This window comes from Rhinopithecus roxellana, chromosome 6 (genome assembly GCF_007565055.1).
Source record: "Rhinopithecus roxellana isolate Shanxi Qingling chromosome 6, ASM756505v1, whole genome shotgun sequence".
Classification (NCBI taxonomy): domain Eukaryota; kingdom Metazoa; phylum Chordata; class Mammalia; order Primates; family Cercopithecidae; genus Rhinopithecus; species Rhinopithecus roxellana.
The window spans coordinates 1,791,363-1,813,545 of NC_044554.1; the positions used below are offsets into that span (position 1 = coordinate 1,791,363).

The 22,183-nt window shown below is 43.7% G+C and overlaps 1 protein-coding gene across 3 annotated transcripts in view; it reads right to left on the minus strand.

Annotated features, from left to right (window-relative positions):
- Positions 1-22,183, minus strand: part of LOC104675895 (28S ribosomal protein S17, mitochondrial) — a 70,204-nt gene that overhangs the window by 21,748 nt on the left and 26,273 nt on the right. For 2 of the 3 annotated variants that reach the window (XM_030932171.1, XM_010380559.2), the window contains exons 5-6: positions 13,760-13,886; positions 13,345-13,437 (exon numbers count right to left, since the gene is read on the minus strand). In XM_030932171.1, coding sequence (XP_030788031.1) covers positions 13,345-13,437; positions 13,760-13,886 — 220 coding nt within the window. Of the gene's footprint in view, positions 1-13,344; positions 13,438-13,759; positions 13,887-22,183 lie in introns of those variants that run through there. The other variant, XM_030932173.1, reaches the window with a different exon arrangement.

The window sequence follows — 22,183 nt, forward strand, 5'->3', positions numbered from 1 at the left end:
GTGTGTGTGTATATATATATATATATATCTACTTCATTCTTTTTAAAGGGCATATCCTACTTTTAAAAACTCTTTTCTCCTGCTGTTAAGTTTTAGGTTTCCAATTTTCTTTGCTATTTCATACAGTAATGCAATGAACATCCTTACACAAACATCTTATGGACCTAAGTTAGTATTTCAATATGACAGACAATATGCAATGCCAGGCCAGGTGCAGTGGCTCATGCCTGTAATCTCAGCACTTTGGGAGGCCGAGGCAGGTGGATCGCAAGGTCAGGAGTTCAAGACCAGCCTTGCCAACATGGTGAAACCCCACCTCTACTAAAAAAATACAAAAATTAGGCTGGGCGTGGTGGCTCATGCCTGTAATCCCAGCACTTTGGGAGGCCGAGACGGGCGGATCACGAGGTCAGGAAATTGAGAACATCCTGGTTAACACGGTGAAACCCTGTCTGTACAAAAAATACAAAAAAAAAAAAAAAAAAATTAGCCAGGCATAGGAGCTGGCATCTGTAGTCATAGCTACTCGGGAGACTAAGGCAGGAGAACGGCGTGAACCTGGGAGGCAGAGCTTGCAGTGAGCCAAGATCACGCCACTGCACTCCAGCCTGGGCGACAGAGCGAGACTCCATCTCAAAAAACAAACAAACAAAAAATTAGCCAGGTGTGGTGGTGTATATCTGTAATCCCAGCTACTCGGGAGGCTGAGGCAGGAGAATCACTTGAACCTGGGAGGCGGAGGTTGCAGTGAGCCAAGATCGCGCCACTGCACTCCAGTCTGAGCAACAGAGCAAGACTCCATCTCAGAAAAAAAAAAAGCAATGCCAGATCATAGGGTTTGCACAGTATACATTTTGATAAATTCTGTCAAATTGTTCTCTTAAAAGTCTCTACCATGACTGGGTACAGGGGCTCACGCCTGTAATCCTAGCATTTTGGGAGGCCAAAGCAGGCAGATTGCTTGAGGCCAGGAGTTCAAGACCAACCTGGACAACACAGCGAAATCGTGTCTACAAAAAAATACAAAAAACATAGCCAGGTGTGGTGGCATGCGCTTGCCATCCTAGCTACTAGGGAGGCTGAGGTGAGAGGACCACTGAGCCCAGGGAGGCTAGAGCTGCAGCGAGTCATGATTGTGCCACTGCACCTGAGCCTGGGTGACCAAACACACATAAGGCTCTACCAAATGTACCTAACAGCGTGAAATGTAACTCATTTCACCCACATCATTCCCAACATAGGATGTGATAACATTTTGATTTTGCCAATTTGATGGGTGAAAAATGGTACCTCATCCATGCTTTAATTTTTATTTATTTCATTATGTTAGCTTGAACATTTCCCCATATATTTATGGGCTGGTTTATTTCTTTTGTGAATGTTTTGGTAGTACTGGGGATCTGTAGACCTGCTAAAATTGAACACAAAGTTTTGTGGGCAAGTACCTACATATATTTTTCTAGAGTGAGAACCATAACTTTCATTAGATTTTCAAAGGGGTTCAAGATTCAAAAAAAGTTTAAGAGCCTCTGTTTTAAGGATATCCTAGTCTCTTTGCCAACAGTCTTTCCTCCTATTTCATTATTCAGCATAATAAAACCAAATTATTCTTCCTAAGTCATTGATTTCATCATGTTCACCCACACAAAATCTGGTAGCCCCAACCCTTTTAAATTATCCTTAACAAAAAATTAGGCTCGGTAAAGTGGCTCTTTCCTGTAAACCCAGCACTCTGGGAGGCCAAGGTGGGCAAATGCTTGAGCCCAGGAGCTCAAAACCAGCCTGGGCAACATGGCAAAACCCTGTCTCTACAAAAAGATGCAAAAATTATCCGGGTGTGGTGGTGCGCACCTACAGCCCCAGCTACTGGGGAGGCTGAGGTGGGAGAATTGCTTGGGCCTGGGAGGCAGAAGTTGCCGTGAGCTGTGATTGTGCCACTGCACTTCAGCCTGGGTGACAAAGTGAGACCCTGTCTCACAAACAACAATGACAAAAACAAAACAAAACAAAAATTAGATTATGCATGGCCAACAAATTATTCCTACTCATTTAATACAGTAAAGTCAAATAAGTAAATTCAAGCATAAAATTATAGTAAGAGGCCGGGCGCAGTGGCTCATGTCTGTAATCCCAAGCACTTTGGGGGGCTGAAGCGGGCAGATCACCTGAGGTGTTTGAGACCAGCCTGGCCAACACTGTGAAACCCTGTCTCTACTAAAATTACAAAAAATTAGCCAAGAATCCCAGCTACTCAGGAGGCTGAGGCAGGAGAATCACTTGAACTCAGGAGGCGGAGGCTGCAGTGAGCCAAGATCGTGCCATTGCACTCCAGCCTGGGCAAAAAGAGTGAAACTCTATCACAAACAAACAAACAAACAAAAATTATAGGAGTAAAAGTAGAACTTAAGATCTTATGTGTGAATTTTTTTTTTTTTTTTTTTTTTTTTTTGAGACAGGGTCTTACTCTTTCACCCAGGCTGGAGTGCAGTGGTGCAATCTCAGCTCATTGCGACCTCTGTCTCCCAAGTAGCTGGTATTACAGGCGCTTGCCACCACACCCAGCTAATTTCCTGTATTTTTAGTAGGGATGGGGTTTCACCATGTTAGTCAGGCTGGTCTTGAACTCCTGACCTTGTGATTCACCCGCCTCGACCTCCCAAAGTGCTGGGATTATAGGCGTGAGCCACCGCGCCCCGTCAGTACCAAAGTATTTTTAACCGATTCACATTTAGGTTGTAGTTTCTTGTTATTACAAATAGCACAGCAAGAGTAGTTAGTTGGCCAAACATATATTAGATTTTTTTTTTTTTTTTTTTAAGACAGGGTCTTGCTTTGTCACCCAGGCTGGAGTGCAGTGGTGTGATCATAGCTCACATCAGCTTTGACTTCCTGGGCTCAAGTGATCCTTTTGCCTCAGCCTCCAGAGTAGGTGGGACCACAGGCACGTGCCATAATACCCAGCTTTTTTTTTTTTTTTTTTTTTTTTTGGTAGAGACGAAGTCTCCCTACGTTGCCCAGGTTGGTCTCAAACTCCTGAGCGCAAGTGATCCTTCTGCCTTGGCCTCCCAAAGTGCTGGGATTACAGGTGTGAGCCACTGTGCCTGGCCACAAATTTTTAAAAGAAAAAAAAAAAGTCCAAGTCAAAAAGTTATGGAAAACAGATTAATAGATGTACAAAATATATACAAATGACTATGGTCTAAGATTAAATTACATGTGGAAAAATTAAAAGTACATGTGATTACAGTTATACCTGATTGAGAAGATTAATTTTAAACCAATGTATTATTTCAACCAAACTATCAACTGGAACACTTTCTTTTCAGCCAAAAGGCTTGTTTGCACATGGACTTTGACTCCTGAGTGTTTGAAATGATGGCTGGAGCTCTACAGACTACCTCTCATGGTCTCTTAGCACTGAATCTGTAGCCTGTGGACCTGGCTCCTGAACCCACAGGGAGGTATGGTCCTCTAGGCTCCTACTGCCCAGGAGCCTGGAGTTCAAGGCATTCATTGCCTAAGCTCTAGCTTCCAGAACTTTAGTTTATCCCTGGAAACATGGCAGCTGTATCACCATGATCATGGCCACTTTTGCTGATTTCCTTCCTTCCACATCTTGCCTCTGTGAGGGAAATGGAAAAACTCCTGCAGCTGCCTGACACACTTGCTATCTATGATACCAGGAGAGCCTGTGCATGCACTGTAGAGATGCTGATCACTCACTGAGGACGGTCCCAAGGCATACTCACATCTTTAATCAAAGGGCGGCCCATCTACATCCCAGCACCAAATTGCAGATTGAGGCAAAGACTGCCTTGGGCTTTTAGGCAGCTTTGAGGAACAAACTGTATTCTATTTGCCCCAGTTCTTCAGCTAATCTAGGTCCCCTGTGTTAGCTCCCCGATTATAACTGCTTTCAAAAGGAAGGTGGGCATTGAGGAGGATAAAGCCCCCACCAACCCATGCATAAGGGAGCATGCAGAAATACTGGTCACTCATTATCCACTGTCTACTTCCTTCCTGGTTTGGCCTCACCTGGCTAGAGGCCCAATCATTCACTGAAACCTCCAAGCCCTTCTTTGTACTTTCACCTAAGTCTGCTATCAGATCTCATGCTACCTACCTGCCTGTTGTCTAAGATTATAGACAAAGTGCTCTTTGGGAAGAAACTGTTTTCAGACGTGGAAGCAGAGGAACTTCCCTTGCCCACAGTGAGAATGACATGAAATCTAACTTGTGTCCAAATCCCAAGTTAAGTGATTGTAAGACCTCGGGCATAGCTACAGACTAAGGCCCTCTGGCTTATGGCAGGTGTTCATCGGGCTTCCATTAATCGTGCCTGAGGGCTCTTTATAAAAAAATAACAAAAAACTGGGGATTGGCACAGATTACTGTAGTCTCAATGTCTCTACTATTTTTGCCCGTTATCTGTCCCCACTGACTCTATATTCCCTGGATCCACTTTAGGGGTATGAGTCTTTAGTAAAATCAGATGTCTGGGGCACCTATGACCTCCTTTGTATCTAAGAATGGATACCTTCTAGACAGGCCTGTGGTCAGTATGAGCATGCTGTGATGCCACTGGGTGTCCGGAGCCATGAGGCCCGGAATTAGCCGACCTCTGTTGCTTGATCTCCGCAAAGCGGAGACAAGACGGCATATTTCCGGGTTCTTTATTGCGGACCCTTCCCGCGCGCGCCTAAACTGTTCCGGCGCGCGCCCAAAGCTTTTCCCGCGCGAGCCTAAGTTTTTCCCGCGCGCGCCTAAACTGTTCCTGCGCGCGCCAACCTTTCCCGCGAGCGCAAACATTTTCCCGTTCAGGAAGATATGCAGCCTAGGGCGCAGGCGCGATCCCGCGCCCGGGAAAAGTACAAACCCACGGCGCATGCGCGATTGTAATTTGAGTAAGCCCAGCCTCCTGTCACCGCCCTGGCCCAACCTCTTCCTCTGCCAGCCTATGTAAGGCATTGCACTGCCACCATTAAACGAGACTTGATCAGGCTATTTGTCTTGTCTCCATTTCTCGTGTTTTCTTGTCTCCTCCATTCCCACTCCCCCTTCCAGGGTCTGTTCGACTGTCCTGCAGGTCGGGACAACTGGGCAACCTGAAAAACATCTTGCAGGGCCTCCGCACCAGGGCATGCCTTGCTGAGCAGATGTTTTCCCTGCTCAGGCCCATCCATGCCTTTTGAACTAAATTGTTTAGGAAACAGGAAGGAAGGAAACAAGGAAGTAAGAAGGGAAAGAAGGAGAGAGGGAAAGAAGGAGGGAGAGAAGGAGAGAGGGAAAGGAAGGAGAGAATTAGGGAGAAAGGGAAGGGGGAAAACAATTTTTTTGAAAAAATATTAATCCTTTTTACATGTAAAGCATCATCATATTTTTGGTTCTCTTATTAATTTAAAAATGTGTCACAATTTATAGTGGGCTATGACTTTAGTAAATTCAAATTAGAAACAAAAAGAATATGCTAAAAAAGGACAGAAAATGTTAGTGTTCATCAGACACAGTGATAAGGATAAATACTGTTGGGTAACACTTCTGTTTCAATTTTTTTTTTTGAGACAGAGTTTTGCTCTTGTTGCCCAGGCTGGAGTGCAATGGCGCCATCTTGGCTCACTGCAACCTTCACCTCTCAGGTTCAAGTGATTCCCTGCCTCAGCCTCCCAAGTAGCTGGGATTACAGGTGCCTGCCACCACACCCAGCTAATTTTTGTATTTTTAGTAGAGACAGGGTTTCATCATGTTGGTCAGGCTAGTTTCAAACTCCTGACCTCAGGTGATCCACCTGCCTCATCTCCCAAAGTGCTGGGATTACAAGCATGCATCACTGCGCCAGGCCTCGATTTCATAGATTATACAGATCTTATGGATGGCAAGAAAAATGTTTTTTTGTTGTTGTTGTTGTTGTTGTTTTTTGAGAGGGAGCCTCGCTCTGTCGCCCAGGCTGGAGTGCAGTGGCCGGATCTCAGCTCACTGCAAGTTCCGCCTCCCAGGTTTATGCCATTCTCCTGCCTCAGCCTCCCGAGTAGCTGGGACTACAGGCGCCCACCACCTCGCCCGGCTAGTTTTTTGTATTTTTTAATAGAGACGGGGTTTCACCGTGTTAGCCAGGATGGTCTTGATCTCCTGACCTCGTGATCCACCCGTCTCGGCCTCCCAAAGTGCTGGGATTACAGGCTTGAGCCACCACGCCTGGCCCTGAACATTTTTTCATATGTTAAATGTATTTGAATTCCTTTAAGAACTGTTCATAACCTGGGAGGCAGAGGTTGCAGTGAGCGGAGATCATGTCACTGCACTCCAGCTTGGGCAACAGAGTGAGACTCCGTCTCAAAAAAAGAAAAATAACTGTTCATATTATTTTTATTGGGCTGTTGGCCTCTTATTAATTTAGAGGAGCATTTTATAACATTAATGGATGATCAGCTCTTTTGACATAAGTTGAAAATATTTTCCTCCATTGTTGTTTATATTTTTACTTAGTTTATTATTTTACCTCATCCAGAATTATTATTTTATACCATGCAGAATTTTTGGATTTGTGTGTATTGAATATATATGAATCTCCTCTTTAATGGCTTCTGGATTTTAAATCATAGACAGAAAAAACTCCCCCATTTCAAGGTTATAAAAGATTTCTCCCATGTTTTCTTCCAGGTCTCTCTCTTTTTTTGAGAGAGTCTTGTTCTCTTACCCGGGCTGGAGTGCAGTGGCACAGTCTCAGTTCACTGTGACCTCCATCTTCCAGGCTAAAGTGGTTCTCATGCCTTAGCCTCCTGAATAGCTGGGACTACAGGTGTGTGCCACTGCACCCAGCCTCTTCCAGATCTCTTATAGTTTCATGTTTTATGTGTAAAATCTGTTTCCTTTGGAGCTTATCTTGGCTCAAGGGGTAAGCTATAGATCCAATTTTGTCTCTCTCTAGATGGCTACCTACCATATATGAAGAGGTGCACATTTCAAAAGCATAAGTTGTCTCAACACTTTACTACAATGCCCACTTTTCACCTCCTAATTTGAAATGATGCCATTATTTAAAATAATGCCTTTTTATTAAATGCCCACAAGTATTTGGGTTTACTTCTGACTTGTCTATTCTGTTCAGTTGGTCTGACTTCATTAATGAAATTTTACTGTATATTTTAAATATCTAGTAGGAATAATCTCCCTTATTGATTTTCCTTTTCAGAATTTTCTTAATAATTTTTGTGCTTTGGATTTTCCACATGAACTTTAGATAAGCTTACCTAGCTTTCCTCTCAAACTCTTGTAGGCATGTTTATTTTTGATATGGACTCATGCTGTTGCCCAGGCTGGAGTGCAGTGGTGCAATCATAGCTCACTGCAGCCTCGACCTCCAGGGCTCAGTTGATCCTCCTGCCTCAGCCTTTTGAGTAGCTGGGACTACCAGCGTGCGTTACCACACCTGGCTAATTTTTTTTTTTTTTTGGTAGAAATGGGCTCTCAACCTTGTTGCCCAGGCTGGTCTCAAACTCTTGGACTCAAGCAATCCACCTGCCTCGGTCTCCCAAAGTGCTGGGATTACAGGTGTGAACCCTAGCACGCAGCCTGCAGGCACTTTTTATGGAATTGTATTACATGTATAGTAGGGACACTGCCATCTTGGCATGCCTATTTATTCAAGTTTATTTTTGTGTCTGTCAGAAGTATTTAAGTTTCTTCTATGAAGGTATTGCCTATCTCTTGTTGAAGTTTATTCCCAGGTGTTTTTTCAGTTGCTGTTACATGGGTGCTTCTCTTCCATCTTGTAATCTTTTTTTTTTTTGAGATAGAGTCTCGCTCTGTCGCCCAGGCTGGAGTGCAGTGGCCGGATCTCAGCTCACTGCAAGCTCTGCCTCCTGGGTTTACGCCTCCTGCCTCAGCCTCTGGGTAGCTGGGACTACAGGTGCCCGCCACCTCGCCCGGCTAGTTTTTTGTATTTTTTAGTAGAGACGGGGTTTCACCGGGTTAGCCAGGATGGTCTCGATCTCCTGACCTCGTGATCCACCCGTCTCGGCCTCCCAAAGTGCTGGGATTACAGGTTTGAGCCACCGCGCCCAGCCCCCATCTTGTAATCTAACTGGTAGTTGTTTGGGCCTTCACCTTTGTTCCACCTTCAACAGTCTACTTATATGGCAATACATTCATATTGTGGACCTTGCCTGCTCCATGTAAGAAATATCCAACTCATTGTAACACTCTCCTGCCTTACTCACATTCTGCCTCTTTCTGACCTCTTCTACATCTCCATTTCTTTGACTCTCTTGGTCTTCTAGTTTTAAGTCTTCTTCAGGCCTCACTCTACTTCCTGTCACTTCTTAGACTTGTCAAATCACTTGAATTAACTCTCATACAGTTTTACACAGTTTTCCTCCAGTAGTCCCCAAAATCTAACACCCTCAGCCCCTGTCCTATAAACCCTTTCCAGTGCTAAATAAAACAGGAGAAAGAGCATACTCATGCAAATTAGAAACCCCAGCTGTATGGGGCAGAGTCTCACTGGGGCCTTCATCGCTGCTCACTGCTGCCTCTGCTTGTCTTTGGTCAGCTTCCATTGACCCTTTTAAGCTTCAGCAAATGCACCATGAGTCCTCTACCTGCCTTCCCAATTCCCCTACACTCAACAAAGGACACTGCTTCCTAATTTGCCAAGAAAACAGAAGTCATCATGTGTGAGCTCCCCCAAATCTTCCATCGACAAATTTACTGATATATATAGTCACCCTAAAGTCCTTCCCGCTAATCCCACTCCCGTCTCTTCTAGAACCTTGCTCCATCTCTTGTAGCTTTTTTTTTTTTTTTTTTTTTTTTTTTTTTTGAGACAGAGTCTTGCTCTGTCACCCAGGCTGGAGTACAGTGGTGCAATCTTGGGTCACTGCAACCTCCGTCTCCCAGGTTCAAGTGATTTGAGTGCCTCAGCTTCCCGAGTAGCTGGGATTACAGGTACACACCACCACATGCAGCTAATTTTTGTACCTGTAGTAGAGACGGGGTTTCACCATGTTGGCCAGGCTGGTCTTGAACTCCTGACCTCAAGTGATCTGTCCATCTTGGCCTCCCAAAGTGCTGGGATTACAGGTGTGAGCCATCGCACCCAGCTGTATCTATTTTTAACTTATCCTCTCTACTGGTTCTTTCCCGTCAGCATTATAAACAAGTAAAATTGTTCCTTAGAACAATTCTTGTGTTTTTTCCAGACAAGGTCTCGCTCTATTGCCCAGGCTAGAGTACAGTGATGCCATCATAACTTACTGCAGCCTCGACCTCCTAGGCTCATGATCCTCCCACCTCAGCCTCCCAAGTAGTGGAGACTACAGGCTCATACCTCCACATCCCGCTAACTTTTAAATTTTTTGTAGAGACAGGGGTCTCATTATGTTGTCCAGCCTGGTCTTGAACTCCTGGGCTCAAGGGATCCTTCCACAGTCTCCCAAAGTGCTAGGCATGAGCCACTGAGCCTGGCCTAGAACAATCCTGTTTTGACACTACCTTTTATTCTGGCTGCTAATACCCTCTTTATTATTTCCCCTTCCCACTCCTCACTCTAGCTAGCTGCTGCTTCTTTTTTGTTTGTTTGTTTGAGACAGAGTCTAACTATGTCATCCAGGCTGGAGTGCAGTGGCGCAATCTCAGCTCACTGCAACCTCTGCCTCCCAGGTTCAAGAGATTCTTCAGCCTCCGCCTCCCAAGTAGCTGTGATTACAGGCACCTACCACCACGCCTGGCTAAGTTTTATATTTTTAGTACAGATGGGGTTTCACCATGTTGGTGAACCTCAGGCTGGTCTCAAACTCCTGACCTTGTGATCCATGTGCTCTGGCTTCCCAAAGTGCTGGGATTATAGGTGTGAGCCATGAGCCACTGTGCCCAGCTCTCACTCTAGCTGCTTATAAGAATATTACACACTTGCTAGCTCTAATTTTTTCTTTTTAAACCTCCCCCTGTTGTTCATGCAACAATGTACAAACTAACTGTTTTTCTAATCATACCCCGTCACTTCTCTCAATAATATAATTCCCAATCTTCTTGCTGCTAAATCTACTGGGTATTTTCCAGGTCTCAGCTTAAGAAAAGATTTTAGATAAATAAGCACCAGCAAATGTCAATAACATTGAGGCATGCAGTACCCTAGTGGGCGTGCAGAATTAGGCTGCATAAGCTCTGTCATTCTCTTAGCCTCCTGACAAACAAATGTTTTACTACATCCTCTCAGGGGAACCACTGACTTTGTTTCACAGGATACTGAAGAAATGCAAGCAGTCTCTTTAGAGAAGAGGTTAGGCAGCCTGTCCCTGATAAGAGATGTGAAAAAAAAAAACACTTGCTCAAGCTTATCTGTGAACCAAGATCGTTGGGCATCCACATATAGGTGCACAGTGAAATTTCGAAGTTTTCTGCTTATTTGTTTGGAGACAAAGTCTCACTCTGTTGTCCAGGCGGGAGTGCAGTGGCGCAATCTTGGCTCACTGCAACCTCTGCCTCCCAGATTCAAACGATTTTCCTACCTCCATCTCCTGAGTAGCTGGGATTCCAGGCACATGCCACCACATGTGCCTAATTTTTGTATTTTTAGTAAAGATGGGGTTTCACCATATTGGCCAGGCTTGTCTTGAACTCCTGATCTCAAGTGATGGTCCATCTCGGCCTCCCAAAGTGCTAGGATTATAGCCATGAGCCACTGCGCCTGGCCAAAATCTGGAAGTTTTCCTAAGTTAGCAATTATTTTTTCGAGTTAGGGGTCTGTGGAGAGGGACACAATAGGAGATAGTGTGGGTCCTACTGATGACAGCATATGTGCCTGGGGGAAGGAATAGCTCTGCTCTCTGCTGTAGGTCCCTGTCCTGGAAATTTACCTGAAAAGGGAGTTCTCTAATTTGTTCCTTTAGTTTCCTACTCCCCAGGTTTGGGGATGTGGAAGGCTGTAGAAATATGTCTCAGCATTGTCAGGGAAGGGGCCCGGGCTTCTTGACAAAATGTCTTAATTACCAGTTCTATTCATGGAATGTGAGCACTGGTTAGGTGAAAATTCTGGTTCAGTGGGGCTGAGAGATCCCAGAGAGGGTGAAACAGGAACAAGGTTTTCTTTTCTTTTTCTTTTTTTTTTTTGAGATGGAGTCTCACTCTGTTGCCAAGCTGGAGTGCAGTGGTGCGATCTCGGCTCACTGCAACCTCTGCCTCCTGGGTTCAAGCGATTATCTTGCCTCGGCCTCCTAAGTAGCTGGGACTACAGGCACACATCACCACGCCCAGCTAATTTTTGTATTTTTAGTAGAGACGGGGTTTCACCATGTTGGCCAGGATGGTCTCAATCTCTTGACCTCATGATCTGCCCGCCTCAGCCTCCCAAGGTGTTGAGATTACAGGCGTGAGCCACTGTGCCCAGCCAGAAACAAGGTTTTCTACCTAAGATCACTTAGAGCATTAAAAGCAAGAAGGACAGCCAAGTCAAAGTCAACTTGGAAAAGCCAAAGAGTCTGAATGACAGAAAACCAAGTCCAAATGATGAAGCCAGATACCAGAGCAAAGAGCCAGAGTGGGAACTCACAGAGATGGGGTAGGTTCACCTGGTGTCATGGACCAGAGTAGAAACTACCTAACTCAGCATCTCGTGTACAGTCAGCAGTCCACTCCTTGTTAAAACAGTCAAGCAGAACATTGTAGGTGGTATGCCAGCAATAAGAAACTAACGTGGTTGGGATTTTTTTTTTTTTTTTTTGGTCAAGAAATCCCATATTTAAGGGAATGATTTAAAGAAGACAGTATAAAGCCAACAGATCCAGGTTTCGAAATATTTAAGTAGGCTGGGCACGGTGGCTCATGCCTGTAATCCCAGCACTTTGGGAGGCCGAGGCGGGCGAATCACGAGGTCAGGAGATCGAGATCATCCTGGCTAACACGGCGAAACCCTGTCTCTACTAAAAATACAAAAAATTAGCTGGGTGTGGTGGCCGGCGCCTGTAGTCCCAGCTACTTAGGAGGCTGAGGCAAGAGAATGGCGTGAACCCAGGAGGTGGAGCTTGCAGTGAGCCAATATCGCGCCACTGCATTCCACCCCGGGCGACAGAGCGAGACTCCATCTCAGGAAAAAAAAAAAAACAAAAAAAGAAATATTTAAGTAAAATGACAGCATGACACTAATAAACAAAAATATAATCTAAATTGTTTTTTATTTTTGAGATGGAGACTTGCTCTGTTACCCAGGCTGGAGTGCAGTGGCACGATCTTGGCTCACTGCAACCTCCGCTTCCAGGTTTAAGCAATTCTCTTGCCTCAGCCTCCCGAGTAGCTGGGCCTACAGGCGAGGCCACCACACCTGGCTAATTTTTGTATTTTTAGTAGAGAGTGGGTTTCACCATGTTGGCCAGGCTGGTCTCGTACTCCTGACCTCAGGTGATCCATCTGCCTAGGCCTCCCAAAGTGCTAGGATTACAGGCATGAGCCACCGCGCCCAGTCATAATCTCAATTCTGACAGGAGAATGTGGATGAAATACTGGGACTAGAAATGGAGAAATGGAAAAATGATACAAAAGGGCTACTTAAAAGCATTTTACTGCAGAGTGGAACAGCCAGTCCATAGGGATACATATCTTTAGGAGAGTAAGGAGGAAGAAAATGCAGAAAAGGGGCAGGGGGAGATACAGAGAGAGGCTGGAAGAGACACGAATCGTGTGCATCACAAGCCAGGGTGGAAGAACATTTCAAGAAGGGAAAGTCAACACAATTCTAACTGGCTTTGTAGCCACTGGATTTGACTGGAAGGAAATTAGTGGTAATCTCCAAGAAAACAATGGTAGTAGCAGAGGTAGGAATCAGGGTAGTATCACAAAGGAGAGCAAGAGAATTGGAAATTAGGCTGTGGGTTATAGACAAGTGTCAAGAGTTTGATGATAAAAGGAAAAAGAAAAGATGAAAAATAGATTAAAATGGCAGAAGATTTTTGACATGGAAAAGAAAGCTTTTTAAAAAATTTATTCTTGGATTACTTCTCATAGAAAAGAAAGATTTAAAGAATACTGAGAGGGGATGTGTAAATAAAAAATATGAAGAAAGTGCTGTGTGGATATCTGCAATATCAAGGTATTTATGGGTGTTTAAATGGATACCTTCAAAATAACCTCTGTTTTGTGTGCATTTTTAAAACAATTAAGTATATATTATCTGTTCAATGAGAAAAAATAAGGCAGCCATTTCAACTTCAGAAAAATATCAAATATGAACTGATTCTTTTCAAAAGGCTTAGTATTCCTTAAATCCCAGGGCAGATTTTTGGAGCACTCCACTGAGTGGTTCAGAAGTGGCTGTTTTCCCTTATTAAGCAGCAGTGCCCAAGAGCGTGCACTTACCTGGATGAGTGTCCAGCAGGCTGTCTCTTTCTATCACCCACTCTTCCTCTAGCTCCAACTGTGCGATTACCTCTGGCTTATAAAGCTGATACCCTATTCATGGGAGTAACATACATCTTATGAGTTTGTACTGGGAACAAAATTCTCTCTCAGACACATTCCCAACCTTTTCAGTCTTTAGAGCCTCTGGAGGGGAGACTTCAGAGGCAGCAAAATAAAGCTACCCATCTCAAACTCAATCAAGACGTTCCATCAGAGGAGAAAGAGCAGAAAACAAAAGTCTCTGACTCCAAAACTGCTTAGTGTTCTTCTGTCCCAGCCTAAACTATATTCACAAAAGCTTTGGAGGCTTCCACTAGTTCAGGAAATAAACCCACATGAATGGCTTCCAGTTTCACAGGGATGCCATCCTCACCCAGTGCAACCAGATTCCTGTAGTTCTCCAGCATCACGTCTCGATAGAGGTTCTTTTGGGCAGGGTACAGCTGGTCCCACTCCTCTTTGGTGAAGTCCACGGCCACATCCTGAAACGTCAGTGATTCCTGAAACATCAAGCACATCCCTGCTCAGGCAAAAACGGTTCTTACAGGGACCCTCGGGGAGAGGGTGAAAGTGTAGCACCAGGATATCTAAGCTGTTGTGCTGATAGTCTTCAGGACTCTGAGTCATTCAAGTCAAACTTTTCTTTTAAAAAAATTAGGGCCGGGCATGGTGGCTCACGCCTGTAATCCTAGCACTTTGGGAGGCCGAGGTGGGCGGATCACGAGGTCAGGAGATCGAGACCATCCTGGAGAACACGGTGAAACCCCATCTCTACTAAAAAAAAAAAAAAAAAAAGTTAGCTGGGCGTGGAGGCAGGTGCCTGTAATCCCAGCTACTTGGGAGGCTGAGGCAGAAGAATGGCATGAACCAGGGAGGCAGGGCTTGCAGTGAGCTGGGATCATGCCACTGCCCTCCAGCCTGGGCGACAGAGCAAGACTCCGTCTCAAAAATAAACAAACAAAAAGACTTGAAAGTCAAAATTACTCCTTGATCTGTGGGCTGCAGAATGGTTGGTGTGTTAGTGGGCATGAAAACAGCATTAGTCTTCTTGTACATCTCCAGTAGAGCTCCTGGGTAACCAGGTGCATTGTCAATGAGCAGTAATTTTTAAAGGGATTTTTTTTTTTTTTTCCTGAGCAGTGGTTCTTAACGGTGGGTTTAAAATATTCAGTAAACCATGCAGTAAACAGATTTGCTGTCATGCAGGCTTTGTTGATCCATTTCTAGCACACAGGCAAAGTAGACTTAGCATAATTCTTAAGGAACCTAGGATTTTTAGAATAGTATGAACATTGGCTCCATCTTAAAGTCACCAGGTGCATTATCCCTTAACAAGAGTCAGCCTGTCTTTTGAAGCCATGCATTGACTTCTCCTTCTAGCTATTAAAATCCTAGATTGGGCTGGGCACGGTGGCTCATGCCTGTAATCCCAGCACTATGGGAGGCACAGGCAGGAGGATCACTTGAGGTCAGGAGTTCGAGACCAACCTAGCCAACACAGTGAAACCCCGTCTCTACTGATAAATAAAAGGAATGAATAAATAAATAAAGTCCTAGATGGCATCTTCTTCCAATATAGGGCTATTTCATCTGCACTGAAACTCTGTTGTTTAGTATAGCCACCTTCATCAGTGATCCTAGCTAGGTCTTCTGGATAACTTGCCACAGCTACTATATCAGCACTTGCTGCTTCACTTAGCACTTTTATGTTACTGAGACAGCTTCTTTCCTTAAACCTCTTATAGCTTCCAACTTTTCTTCTGCAGCTTCCTCACCTCTTTCAGCCTTCAGAGAATTGAAGAGAGGTAGGGCCTTGTTCTGGATTAGGCTTTGGCTTAAGGGAATGTTGTGGCTGGTTTGATCTTCTATCCAATCCATTAAAACCTTCTCCATATCTGCAACACAGCTGTTTTGCTTTCTTATCATTCGCGTGTTCACTGGAGTAGCAGTTTTAATTTTTTTCAATAGCTTTTCCTTTGTACACATGACTTGGCTGTTTGGCCCAAGAGGTCAAGCTTTTGGCCTATTTCAAATACATTTGACATGCTCTTCTCATTAATCTTAATCATTTTCAGCTTTTGACTGTCATTCCAACAATGTCCAAAGCATCTTCACCAGGAGTAGATTCCATCTCAAGAAACCACTTTCGGCCGGGCGCGGTGGCTCAAGCCTGTAATCCCAGCACTTTGGGAGGCCGAGACGGGCGGATCACAAGGTCAGGAGATCGAGACCATCCTGGCTAACATGGTGAAACCCCGTCTCTACTAAAAAATACAAAAAACTAGCCGGGCGAGGTGGTGGGCGCCTATAGTCCCAGCTACTTGGGAGGCTGAGGCAGGAGAATGGCGTAAACCCGGGAGGCGGAGCTTGCAGTGAGCGGAGATCCAGCCACTGCACTCCAGCCTGGGTGACAGAGCAAGACTCCGTCTCAAAAAAAAAAAAAAAAAAAAGAAACCACTTTCTTTGCTCATCCATAACTGGCAAAAAATCCCTGGTTCCTTTTAGTGAAGAATGTGATTCTTCCTTTCACTTGAATGCTCAGAGGCTACTGTAGGGTTATTACTTGGCCTAATTTCAATATTGCTGTGTCTCAGGGAATAGGGAAGCTGGGGGAGAGGGAGATGGAGGAACAGACGGATGGTGGAGCAGTCAGAACACACAACATTTATCAATTAAGGTTGCTGTTTTATATGAGTACTGTTCATAGCATGTGTCCCCGTGTAACAAACTTGCACCTTCTGTACACATACCCCAGAACTTAAAGTATAATTAACTATAATTAAAAAATAATAATAATACACTTGAGGAGAGAGCACACAGAAGGATCTTCTGGGATACTGGTAATGTTCTGTTTCTTGATCTGGATGAAGATTGCACGGATGAATTCACTTGGTGATAATTGAGTTTTTAACACATAGTATGTGTATTTTTGTATGTTCCTTTACTTCAATAAAAAGTGTAAAAATTTTTTTAAAAAATTGGCCAGGCATGGTGGCACAGACCTATATGGTGACAGAGCAAGATTCCATCTCAAAAAAACAAAACAGAACAAAACAAAACAAAAACCAAACTGGAGTGTTTACCAATTTATAATCCAGCTACACTACAATACAAATACCACACCCATAAATCTCTTTGAGATCAGCCATTCTCTCCTTTGGGTTCCCTGTGAGACTGCAGTGGCACGTCACCTTAACCATTCTTAGAAACCTTGTGTTTAAGAGAGGACAGGTCCTCTGAGGCACTGCCCTGGATCCTTCTGAAGTTGTGACACAGGGTGTTATAGTCCACCCTGGATTAGATCTTTGGTGTGAATCCCTTTCTGAATTTGGTTATTATTTGCTGCTTGGACAGATGTGAATGAGAAAGTTTTCTTTCCAAACTCAGAAGTTCATTGTTCACTTATATTTACCAGTTCTTCATTGAGTTTATCTTTTTTCCTCACATTTTACTTCAGGCAGCCAGAAACTGCCAGTTGGCACTTTCAATCTTCTACTTGAGAATCTCCTTAGTAGATCATTGAGTTCATTAACTATATTCTCTATTTTCCTTTTTTTTTTTTTTTGAGGCAGAGTTTCTGTCACCCAGGCTGGAGTGCAGTGGTGCAATCTTGGCTCACTGCAACCTCTGCCTCCCAGGTTCAGGTGATTCTCCTGTCTCAGCTTCCCGAGTAGCTGGGCTTACAGGTGCAAGCCACCATGCCCGGCTAATTTTTGTATTTTTAGTAGAGACGGGGTTTCACGGTGTCGGCCAGGCTAGTCTCAAACTCCCGACCTCAAGCGATCCACCCGCCTTAGCCTCCCAAAGTGCTGGGATGACAGGTGTGAGCCACCGTGCCTGGCCTCTGTTTTCCTTGTTACGGAAGGTAACAATGTTATCCAACGTTTCTTCTTTGAGGGTCTTCTATCCTCCAGCTTCTAATAACATTCTCCTTACTATCCTTTGAGTTTTGACAAAGGCCCTTCGGGCTTCCATTAACTCTCCTTGAGGCCCTTTATGATTCCACTCGTTTTTTACCTTCTGCCCAGTGCTCAGTTCCAAAGCTAGTGCCCTATGGTTTAGGTTTTTGTTTTTGCAGCACTCCACTTTCAGGTACTAAAATCCCTAATAATTATCTTGCTGCATACCAAACCATCCGAAAACTTGGGGGATTAAAATAGCAAGTATCATTTACTTTACTCATAAATCTGCAATTTGGGCAGGACCAGGTGGGAAGGTTTGACTGGGGACTGGAGGATTCACTTTCAAGATGGCTTACTCACAAGGCTGGCAAATTGGTGCTGGCTTTCAGCTGGGAGCTCAGCTAGGGCTGTAGGCCTTGGCTTCTCTCCATATGGGCTTCTCCATGGGCTGTCCGGGTTTCCTCCTAACAAGGTGGCCAGGTTTAGAGTAAACATCCCAACAGAATGAGGTAGAAGTCTTACTGCCATTTATGATCTGCCTTGAAAGTCACAAAGCTTTGCATCTTCCAGTCATAGCCTTGCTGAGATCCAATGGAGGGCACACAGACCTCCATATCTATAATGGGATGAGTGTCAAAGTCACTTGCAAAGAAAGCATTTGGGATGGGAGGTATTTTGGCCATTTTTCTGAAAATGCAATCGGTCACATTCACACCAGCAGTGTAAGAGTGTCTGTTTCCTCACAGCTTTGCTAACAGAATATGTTACACTTGCGGAAAATATGAAACTCATGGCAAATATCAAGCCTGACGATAAAATATCCAGCTTTCTCTAGTTTTAATACAAATTTCCTCTTGTTTTCAGTACAGATGAACACTTTTCCAGTGTTTAAGATCCATTTGAACTTTATTTGCTGTGAACTGTCTTTTTACAAAATTTTTTCTTTTTTTTTTTTGAGACAGGGTCTCACTGTCACCCAGGCTGGAGTGCAGCGGTACAAACACGACTCACTGCAACCTTCACCTCCTGGGTTCAAGTATCTTCTGACCTCAGCCTACTGTGTAGCTGAGACTACAGGCACACACCACCACTAGTCCCCAGCTAATTTTTGTATTTTTGGTAGAGATGAAGTTTCACCATGTTGGTCAGACTTGTCTCAAACTCCTGACCTCAAGTGATCAGCCCACCTCAGCCTCCCAAAGTGCTGGGATTACAGGCATGAGCCACTGTCCCTGGCCTTTTGTACCTTTTTCTGTTGGATTCCTAATCTCTTGCTGATTTAGAGAAGTATTTTATATGTTAGAAAGATTAGACCACTGTGATTTGAGTGGCAAAATATTTTTTTCTATTTGACACGTGTTTTTACTTTGCTTATAGTTTTTAAATTTTTTTCCATGCAGATGCTTTTTTTTTTTTAAGACGGAGTCTCACTCTGTCACCCAGGCTGGAGTGCAGTGGTGTGATCTCGGCTCACTGCAAGCTCCGCCTCCCGGGTTCACGCCATTCTCCTGCCTCAGCCTCCCAAGTAGCTGGGACTACAGGCGCCTGCCACCACGCATGGCTATTTTTTGTATTTTTAGTAGAGAAGGAGTTTCACTGTGTTAGCCAGGATGGTCTTGATCTCCTGACCTTGTGATCTGTCCGCCTCGGGCTCCCAAAGTGCTGGGATTACAGACATGAGCCATCGCACCCGGCCACTTTTGGTGTTTTTAATTATGGCTTCTGGATTCTCAGTTGTAATTAGAAAGTTTTTCTTTGGTGAAAGTTATAAAGGAATTCTCCCATTTTTTTCTTGCATAACTTTTTGTGGTTTCATTTTTCATATTTAAATCTTTGATCCATTTGAAGACTATTCTGATGTAAAGTATGAGGTAGAGATCCAACTTTATCTTTTTCCAAATGTTTCCCCAGAAATCCCAACATCAATTATTGAACAAAGCAGCTTTTTATCACTGGTTTGAGATGTTACCTTTATCATATGCTAAATTCCCCATGTGTTTAATGAATGGTTATTCAGTGCTTCCTATATATATGCCAGGCATGGTGCTTGGGATGTACCAGTGAACAAAAGAGACAAAAACTCCCTGCCTTTATGAAGCTTATATTCTAGAAAAGAAAGTAAGACAACAAACAGCATAACTGGGTAAATTATATAGTATGTCAGAAGATAAAAGTAAAGTAGGGTAACGGTTTGAGAATGTGGGTATGGGGCAGTTACAAATTTAAATAGGGTGGTCAGGAAAGATGGCACTGCAGAGGTGACATTTGAGAAAGAAGCTTGACAGGTTAACAGTGCAAAGGCCCCAGGGCCAAGTTTAAGGAAGAAGAATGAGGCCAGGATGGCCAGAATGGAGTAAGGGGAAGAAAAGTAAATAATGAAATTCGACAGGTAACAGGGCCAGATTCTACAGGACTGCTTAGGCCATCATAAGGACTTTGGGTTTTACTCTGAGTGAAATGGGAGCCATGTGCTTTAAGCAGAGGAATGACATGATCTGATTTACCATTACCAATAGTGCCATTTCCTGGGTTCCATTCTTAGAAGTCATCTTTTTTCTTCCTTTGTTTTTACCCCTTAGCTAACCTCTGCTGTTTCTAAAGGAAAGCACTCAAATCTCCCTCCTTTCCTCCAATGACTATACTATTTTCTATCATTGAGAATGCTACAGTAGCTTAACTGGTTTTTCCCCTTTCAACTTCTGCCTCTCACAAATTCAGTTAAGATATATAGCACCAGGATGATTTTTAATGTAGAACTGGATTACTTATTATGTTATCTTTCTGCTTAAATTCCCCCAAAGGCTTTCCAGTGCACTCAGAGTAAAAGTCAGATCTGTTTTCATGGCCACAGGCTTTGTGTATTTAATCCCTGCTCACTTCTCCAAGCTCACTTCAAGTCATTCTCTCCCTCCTTCCACGCCAACCACAGTGGCCTTCTTTTAATTTCTCAAATATACCCATGTTTTTTGCAGGTGATTTTTAGCATATGTCCAAAATGCTCTTTTCCACTTACTTTTTGTAGGTTCTACGTATCTTTTCTTTCTCATCTTAAATTTCACTTCCCCACAGTTTTTCCCTGATTCCCTAATGTGTATTCATAGCACCTTGTTTTCATTTTGTTTAAAAAACATCTCTTTTGCAATTTATTAGTATAGTTGCTAAATGTCTTTCCATAAGCTCCGTGGGTTTGGGGTCAGGTCTCTTTTTCTCAGTGATGTCTACCTGCCAAAAAGCGTAATTTTTGTCACATATGAAATAACCAGTAGACCATAAGAAGAAAAAAGGAAAAGAAACAAAATTTCTGTTACATACTAGCTGCTCAAAAAATATTCATTGAATGAATCATCTTCCTTCTAAACATAATAAATGGTTCCAGAAAATTAAAACTAACTCCTTGGGCTAGAATATGGAAAAGCAGACATACCATCTTAGTTCTAAATGTCTTTCTATTCCTGTCTTTGGGGAGTCTTACAGTTAATTAAGAATAAACCAAATGGGCCAGGTGCGGTGGCTCATGCCTGTAATCCCAATACTTTGGGAGGCTGAGGTGGGTGGACCAGCCTGGTCAACATGGCGAAATCCCCTCTCTACTAAAATACAAAAATTAGCTGGGCGTGGTGGCGTGTGCCTATAATCCCAGCTACTTGGGAGGCTGAGGCAGGAGAATCACTTGAACCTGGGAGGCAGAGGTTGCAGTGAGCCAATATTGTGCCACTGCACCCCAGCCTCGGTGACACAGTAAGTCTCTGTCTCAAAAAAAAAAAAAAAAAAAAAGAATAAACCAAATGAATCTATCCCTTGAAACCCAAAGACCCCAAAGCACTAATATACACCAAATAAAAGCTCAGCTCTAGCTGGCAGTCTCCTTATTGTCCCTGCTCTCGCTCAAGTTTTATTTCCTGTCTGCAGTGGTACCCCATTTTCTCTAATCTTCAAACCCTACCTGCTGGTATTGGCACAAATTCAAACTCTGCCTTTTTCATGAAGTCTTCCCTCATCCCTACAGTCTCAGACTTCTCCCTTCTCCCAGCACCTGTTGTATTTGTTTTCTTTTGCATTCACAGCAGCATCCAACATCATGCATTTCTGAGTATTAGTTGTATGATGTGGGTTTTAACAAGCCCCGCCATGCTGCGTGTGGCGGCTCACACCTGCAATTCCAGCACTTCGGCAGGGAGAGGTATGAGGATGGCTTGAGCCCAGGAGTTTAAGAGCAGCTTGGGCAACATAGTGAAAGCTTGTCTCTACAAAAAACAAAAAACAAACCAAAAAAATCCCCTTCAATGAGTTTATTGGCTACATAAGAATAATGGTATCACACATTATTGGAATGATAGAAATCCTATCTGAAGCAATTGAGACTGGTATCTGATGTGTTAATTTAAAAAGATGGCTAAATTAGCAATCCATAAAATAGATCTTAAACATTTTATTTTAATTTAAAACATATAAATGTGCATTCATTTTCTCAAAATCTTTGGAAATAAAACTAAGCCTTTTTTTTTTTTTTTTTTTTTTTTTGAGATGGAGTCTTGCTCTGTTGCCCAGGCTGGAGTGCAGTGGCATGATCTCAGCTCACTGCAACCTCTGGCTCCCGGGTTCAAGCGGTTCTCCTGCCTCAGCCTCCCGAGTAGCTGGGACGGCAGGCACTCACCACCATGCCTGGCTAATTTTTGTATTTTTAGTAGAGATGGGGTTTCACCATATTAGGCTGGTCTTGGAACTCCTGACCTTGTGATCTGCCTGCCGCGGGCTCCCAAAGTGCTGAGATTACAGGCATGAGCCACTGCACTCAGTCAGCTAAGCCTTTTCTATGCGTGATTTTAAAGACTGGGTACTCATATCTATAAAGAAACAGTTTGTTTCATGAAGTTGGAATAAGCAACTGACACATG